This window comes from Penaeus japonicus, unplaced genomic scaffold, assembly GCF_977035675.1.
Source record: "Penaeus japonicus unplaced genomic scaffold, GWHDUDI00000001_assembly GWHDUDI00000027, whole genome shotgun sequence".
NCBI lineage: Eukaryota > Metazoa > Arthropoda > Malacostraca > Decapoda > Penaeidae > Penaeus > Penaeus japonicus.
Window position 1 is genome coordinate 23,129,674 of NW_028234429.1, and position 7,500 is coordinate 23,137,173.

General features: G+C 32.5%; 1 protein-coding gene across 3 annotated transcripts in view; it reads left to right on the forward strand.

The window, feature by feature from the left end:
• LOC122266654 (palmitoyltransferase ZDHHC22) overlaps nt 1–7,500 on the forward strand; it is a 15,606-nt gene that overhangs the window by 25 nt on the left and 8,081 nt on the right. For 2 of the 3 annotated variants that reach the window (XM_043036451.2, XM_043036448.2), the window contains exons 1-7: nt 1–31; nt 191–278; nt 4,062–4,276; nt 4,653–4,771; nt 5,056–5,265; nt 7,091–7,214; nt 7,456–7,500. The exon at nt 1–31 is cut by the window's left edge; the exon at nt 7,456–7,500 is cut by the window's right edge and continues 87 nt beyond it. In XM_043036451.2, the coding sequence (XP_042892385.1) occupies nt 212–278; nt 4,062–4,276; nt 4,653–4,771; nt 5,056–5,265; nt 7,091–7,214; nt 7,456–7,500 (780 nt within the window). In that variant the 5' untranslated portion in view covers nt 1–31; nt 191–211. Of the gene's footprint in view, nt 32–190; nt 403–4,061; nt 4,277–4,652; nt 4,772–5,055; nt 5,266–7,090; nt 7,215–7,455 lie in introns of those variants that run through there. The other variant, XM_043036450.2, reaches the window with a different exon arrangement.

Consider the following 7,500-nt stretch of genomic DNA (forward strand, 5'->3'; position numbering starts at 1 on the left):
AAGTGGGGACAACCTCTCAATTATCCCTAAAGTAACTATGCTGGGCGATTTCCAACAGGATCAACGCATTGCTTATAAAATTCATGACTGAAACGAGTTAAAATTGCCCTTCTATATTCTGGTAGTACATGAAAAGAGATGTTTTGACACTCCATACATGAATCCTTTATGACGGGTTTGTTTACGACAGGAACATCATCGCATTGGGTGAATGGACCGCCTCGCACTCCTCACCAACACCTTCCCTGTTTTGAGTACTGAGCTAAGGCTGCGTGACCGTGAGTGTCTTGATATACGCGTGTAGGGATTTGTATGTGTTTGGCGTGTTGGTTGAAATGGTCAAGATATGGGATATAACAGAAAAAACATCGACAAAGCTTTCTCCCTCAAAAGCAAACCGAGGTACTCTCACCGAGTGAGTTGTACTTGCAGTCGATTCCTGCAAGTAAGACTGTTTGATTCATCTAATCTGTCCGTTCTTGATTACAAATAGTATGCAAGAATTTTGAATCTACTAGCTTTTGTATACATATACGTATACATATTGTATATAACAACTCGCTCATTATATTGCATCGTCGATCCAAAACTGGTAGAGCTTTGCCGTAGAGTTAGTAATGTAATACCAATATTAGCAATGCAACCCTGATTGAAATTGCCGTAGATTCCTTACAGCGAAGATGTTTTACACTGATGCTGTTACTGTTTTGAAGATTAGAGAGAGCTGTTTATATAGATTCTTGGCACATTGATGGTTGGAGATTGCAAGAGATATTTGTAATACTCAGGTAATGTTTAAATATTTTATCAAACTAAAGAAATGTTTTTGAATTCAGACATAAAAGCTTGCAGGTGAAGGTTATCTTCTTTGTTACATAACATTTTTTTGTAATTACTGAGAGATATGTTAACATAAAAAATACATTGAAACATTTTTTTAGAAGTAATTATTCAGAATAAGTCCTCAAATGATATGTTAATGTTATATACTAAGGGTTAGTTTCTTTTTATTTTATGATATGGATACATGTCTACTTGCAAGGTTGGTTAATTTATAAGATACTTTTATTTGATCTTTACCCAATACCCTTTATCATAAAACCCAATCAACTTTCAGATAAGTTCTAACAGTAGTAAGTTTAAGGTCCTTATATATCTGTTGATAAAGATCTAGTACTGAGTCTGCTACTTAGGTTAATTATATATGAAGCAGTATGGAAGAAAGTCCTCGTCTTGAATCAAAGGAATATATGTAGGTTGATTCATGAAATATGCTTATTTAGGCTTTTATATATTACCCCTTTATTTTAAATCCCAGTCACCTTGCAAATAAGTTCAGACTAGTAAGTTGAAAGCCAGATTAAATCCCTCTATAGAGTCTAGAATTGGATCCTCTACTTAGGTTCATTTATGATGCAACCAGGAAAAACATGCTCCTCTGGTATTAAATGAAAAGCAGTAGTTATTATTATTATTATTTGTGTTAACTAAGATATAATGATTCAGTGTTATTTGTCATTATGTAAAGTCAGATTTTGAAATCCAGACTTGTAGTTGTGTCTATTTTACACTTCTTTTCTATTGCTGTCACTATTACAATTTTGAGTGGGTCGTTAGTAAAATCAGGATCAAACCATGATCTATTCTGATGATTCAGATGGATTCTGATTATACATTTCTAATTATTGGCTGCTATCCATCAGTAATATATTGCATCAATTTTGAAGATTTTCCTGTATGCAGCTAATCTTATTCTACATTATTACACTAATAACTCAACTCCATATGGTAGGTGTCCATAACTTGCTACCACTGATTTTTCACTAACACTACCATTTCTAACAAAACTCCTTACATTTTCATTTTTTTCTAAGGTATGATATAATGCTCATAGCTTGAACAAAGGCCATTGTATCATAGATTCATTACACCAGTTTAGAATCATGTTAAACACCTATTCACAGTCATGTCAGGGACCAGTGAGACTGCAAAACACCTGTTTTACTAATCTCCTCTTTATTGTTATGTAATGTGTACTGTAACATTCAGATAAGATGATCTGATTGATCAAAATCAGATCAATTTATGTAGTTCTGTCTATGTTTGTCATGGATAACATTAGGAATTGTTTGAATTAATCAGTCTAAAGAGAGTGCCTTTGAATTTGTTTCAATTGTATCTCAGGAAGTAGAATTACATCTGATTTGACCTGTTTATATATATATATATATATATATATATATATATATATATATATATATATATATATATATATTCAAATATATATTTGTTTATTTATTTATTCATTCATTTACTTATTTACACACACGCACACACACACACACACACACACACACACACACACACACACACACACACACACACACACACACACACACACACACACACACACACACACATACACATACACATACACATACACATACACATACACATACACATACATACACATACATACACACACATACACACACATACACACACATACACACATATATATAGACACATATAGACACACATACGCACACATATGCACATACACACACATACGCACACATATGCACATACACACACATACATACACATACATATACATACATATATATATATATATATATATATATATATATATAGATATATATATTACATAAATATAATATATATATATATATATATATATATATATATATATATATATATATATATATATATATATATATATATATATATATATATATACATGTATATATATATATATATATATATATATATATATATATATATATACATATATGTATATATGTATGTATATATATATATCTTAAGTGATTAGATGTTTACCCAACAATAATCTTCATGCTTAATGGTCACTCTAAGAAGTATTAGGTATTCTTACACAAGGAAAAATGTCAGGGTAACATTTTCATCTGTTTCCATTGAATTCAGACAAATATATACAATACAGTTCAATATCTAGTCAGTTAACAATATACTAATATTGATACTGACTCATAAATGCTGCAGACCATTGGAGTTACTGTGAGAGACAATAGCAGGCAATGGTTAGATAAGTTTTCATGTCCCCAGCTTTTTGAATTAGTGTAAAAGAGATGGGAGACTTGGTTATACATTTATAAACAAGATTTGAAATGCCTGTTTATAAGTATTCAGATATAATGTAGATATTGTATATTTTTTCCCACAAACATTTAATGCTTTTTAGTGAGATTAGGATATAGAAATCTGGCTTAAATGTTGCAAACCATATTTTAACGTAGACATTAAAAATCAGTGGTCTAGGCATTAGTTCGAATATTTCTGTGGTGTTGCGTTTTAGAATCTTATAACAGAGTATTCTTAAGGGAGTATTTAACTTGGAGGAAAACCTCATGAATGATGGAGAGATCCTCAGTACATGTCTTTGAAGAGTAGGATGAAAATATAATTTAATAGGTAAATTATGTCTTTGTTTGTTTTTCAGTGATATTATGTTAATGCATATCCTTTTAGAGTTTAGCATGTGTTGCATGAATAATTTGAACTTTCTTATATGGTATTGATATATTGTGCATAAAACCATTTTTTGAAGTAAATTTGGTTAATCTTCAATAAAGCCATTCCATGAATGAATATGTTACAATCTCCTTGTTATGTTTTTATCATATTTTCTTACTTTTTTGTTATATTTTATTTTCATAGCATGATACAATCTATTTACAATATAACCACATATTACTAGCTACAGAATTTAATGATTTCACATACTTTTGTCAAATTGTAGAAAAAATAAGAAGGCTTACAATATTACTTATGATACTATATTACACATATACAGCTTCCAGGTGCCTAAAATAAAGTTAAAAACTCTTTAATTTTTTGTTGAAATTATAAGATAAATTTTACTATAAAACCAACTTTAAATCAGAACAAGTGAATTGATAAACGTTAAAATAAAGGTATAGAGTTGATACATTCTCTGTTATGAAAATATGACTTGTTTACTTGAGTGTATTTATTAATTTATTTTCATCTGTTTCCAGGTAGTGCAACAGCCAAACAGCCTACTTCTACGAAAGTTCAAGACAGACCAATCTGCTGGATGCGATCACCGCTATGTTTATGCCAACGAGCATGGAGATCGTTTGTGAGCGCAGACAAAATTGTATATGTCAAAAGAGTTGTGGAGTTTCTGACGAGCTTGGCTCCATTAACGACATTTGCAATCATATTCTTTCTGTGTTATTATTCACATCAGGTATAACTATTTTGATTTTCTCTCTTGTTTTGGAATACATAGTCTTTGTAATGTGCTGTATATACATAAATATATACATACATCTCGTAAGTTGATTAATAGAGCGATAGTATACTTTATATATATATATATGGATATTTATTTGTTTATTTATCAATGCCTTTATTTTGATTAATACTACAGTCACTGGATGCACTTTTTTAGTATGTCTTAGTAAATATTGTTGGTTATTATCTTGTTCTCAGTTTCAGCAAAGTGATGTGTAAGATATTAGGGTATGTAATACACATGTAAAGTTATCAAAGCTTTATGTGCATACTTTTGCAGTTAAGATTAAAAACCAAGTATACTGTACACAATATTTCCTTGTCCACAGCTACTGGAAGCTAACAATACAAATACAGTTGTGGTTTATATCTTCTGTATTGAGTTGTTTGGCAATTGGCTCTTATTTTTCTTCAACAAAAGTTATATTGATAAGTCATCAGGAAACAGGTTAGTTTACTATTGTTATTTCTTTCATTAAATAATTTTCTTGTGCATTTGTAACAATGATATGAGAGAACTCCAACCCTTAGATCTAACTATGTATTGGGTAGTTATCAGAACTGGTTATTGCATTTTCTCTTTATCAATTACTTTTCTCTTCAATGTATGCATTTTTATTAATTATAAATTACATTACATATTTGTATCTTCATGTCCAGACTATGATTTTAAGAATGTAAGTTTAAACTACTATTGATTGAAATTACATTCAACCCTCTCTATACTTCCAGTGAACTAGCGCCTGGTTTATCTCACGATGACTGCAAACAACTGCGATATTGTCCGACTTGTAAGATTTATAAGCCAGAGAGAAGCCATCACTGCTCTCTGTGCGATCGCTGTATCCACCAGAGAGATCATCATTGCTTCTTCCTTGGCACATGTGTGGGAGGCTACAACTTGTGTTACTTTATATTCTTCTGTTTTTATGCTTGCATTGGGTATGTCTAAAATTATTGTATGGTTATTTTAAAAGATGCTTTGTGATATAAGGACATATATCTGGTTTATTTATTTGTTTATTTATTTGTATTCATATATTTATTAATTTTTATATGTGTATAAGATGATTGACAAAAACTGTGCTGCGAAATGCAAGCTAAACACAAAATTAAGGGAAAAAGAGAGTAACCTAGTAGAAGTAGTGGGAATATGTGTGAGACCCTAGCCACTTCCTCACAGACTGATGACAAACACCCATTAAACTCGCCATTTCTTTGGTTTGATATTTTGATCCTTTTACTAAAGTTAATGGGCCAATAGTTGTCTTTGATAACTAAATCCTTTTAGCCTTCCCATGGCCAAAACACCCAATAAACAACGTACTATAACAGTATGTGTAAATGCAGCACATCTCAAGAGGTTCCATCAAACACGACTTCACTTGTTGACAATAAGACAAGAATGGAAGGTGGGAAGATAGTATTCTGCAGATGTCCACTTGCATGTGGTTTTATTACATCAGTAACACAGACATATGATGATATTCCCTCACTGTTATGGAAAACTCTGTTTCTACCATTATTATTTTTTTTCATCAGCCTGCTTCACCCACACACCTTTCAAGTAATGTAAATGTGTAGATGCGTGCATATGCAGCACACACACAAACACACATGCATCCCCACAAGATATATATATTCTCAGGATTAGATCCAGAGAAGGTTCAAAAAGCATGCCCCCACTTGTAGGGGGATACTACTACTTTTCAGACCATAGTAGGGATTCCTGAATATTTCTCTATATCAATATATATGTGGAACCACTCTCATCTCTTAAAGATAAGTTCAAAACTATATATTAAAGGGATTGTAAGGTGTTGCCTGTCTTAACCCATTCAGGCTAGGGCTCATATTTGTGTAATGCCACTCCTGCTGGCTAGATAACTAGTGCTCACAGTGACTAAGTGCGAGACCTCTCCCTGCGTGATGCCGCTTCAGTGGTGTGATAATCAGAGGTTTTCGTCTTTGTATACACTATTTTCACAAATGAATCAACATGCATAACAATGTAAAATGTACATATTGAGGGAGAGATCATCATGTGACGAGACCTCACCTGGTGGGAGCCAAATATTCACTTGATGTGATATCACATCACCTGGCACAAATGTGTTAAGAAATAATGTTATTGAAAACATGAATACTGAAAAGTTTAATGTTTTGTTGCATTATCATTTATAGGAAAGCTACCTCTTAACTGTTCTAGTCATTGTAACAGAGGCTTTATGACTGCCATTGCTCTTGTTTCTTCTTTTCATGTAAATCATTGTTAATAAACTAAAAATGAAGGAAATCTATATCTAAATATCATATCATAGTTGCACTTTGTTAACCCATTCATTCCGGGGCTGTTCTGACTCTGAGTGGTCAGAATGCCGGGGTTTTCGAATGCATAAGCCTAATGCCTCGGGATTCTTGGGCGCACTAGCCGCGAGCCTGGGCTGTCCGCTCGCTCATCCCGAGCGCCGGCTTTGACCAAATATCTCGTTGCCAGCATCTGACCCAAAAACCACGAAACATGTCAGCTCATTAGCCGGCGCGAATGGGTTAAGGTCATTCCTGATCATCAGAATATGAAACATCAACTAGCATTATACATAGTATTATTTTAAGCTAATATTATGGAAAGAAAAACATCTCTCCAAAATCAAGTCATTGTCCATGTATTTCAATCTAAAGTGCACTATTCTTTGATTTAAGGTCTTTTTTTTTATTGTACTGATTTACATTTATCCAATGACATTATATGATATTTTCTTTTCAGGTGCATATATGCGGCAGTTTTACTTCATGGATACTACTCAGGGACATACCTAAGAACATTTTGGTCCTCTCAATTTCTCTACTACTTTTACCCTGTGACGTTAATTATGTGGATGTGTGGAAAAGTAAGCTGTAATATGAATTATCTTTTTTTCATATTATTGTTCACTTCCTTCTTCTCTCTCTCTTTCCTTTTCTCTTTCCCTTTGCCTTTCCCATTCCTTTACCCTTTCCCTATCCCTTTCCCTCTCCCTCTCCTTTATCCCCCTATAGATATATATTGGTAAACATAATATCTTTTTTGTATATTATGGGTGTCATTTCTTGTAACCATGTATATTGATATGATCTTAAAATTTTTACCAGGCTGACTTAGCTGAGGTTGGATGGGTCACATTGCTATACATAGCT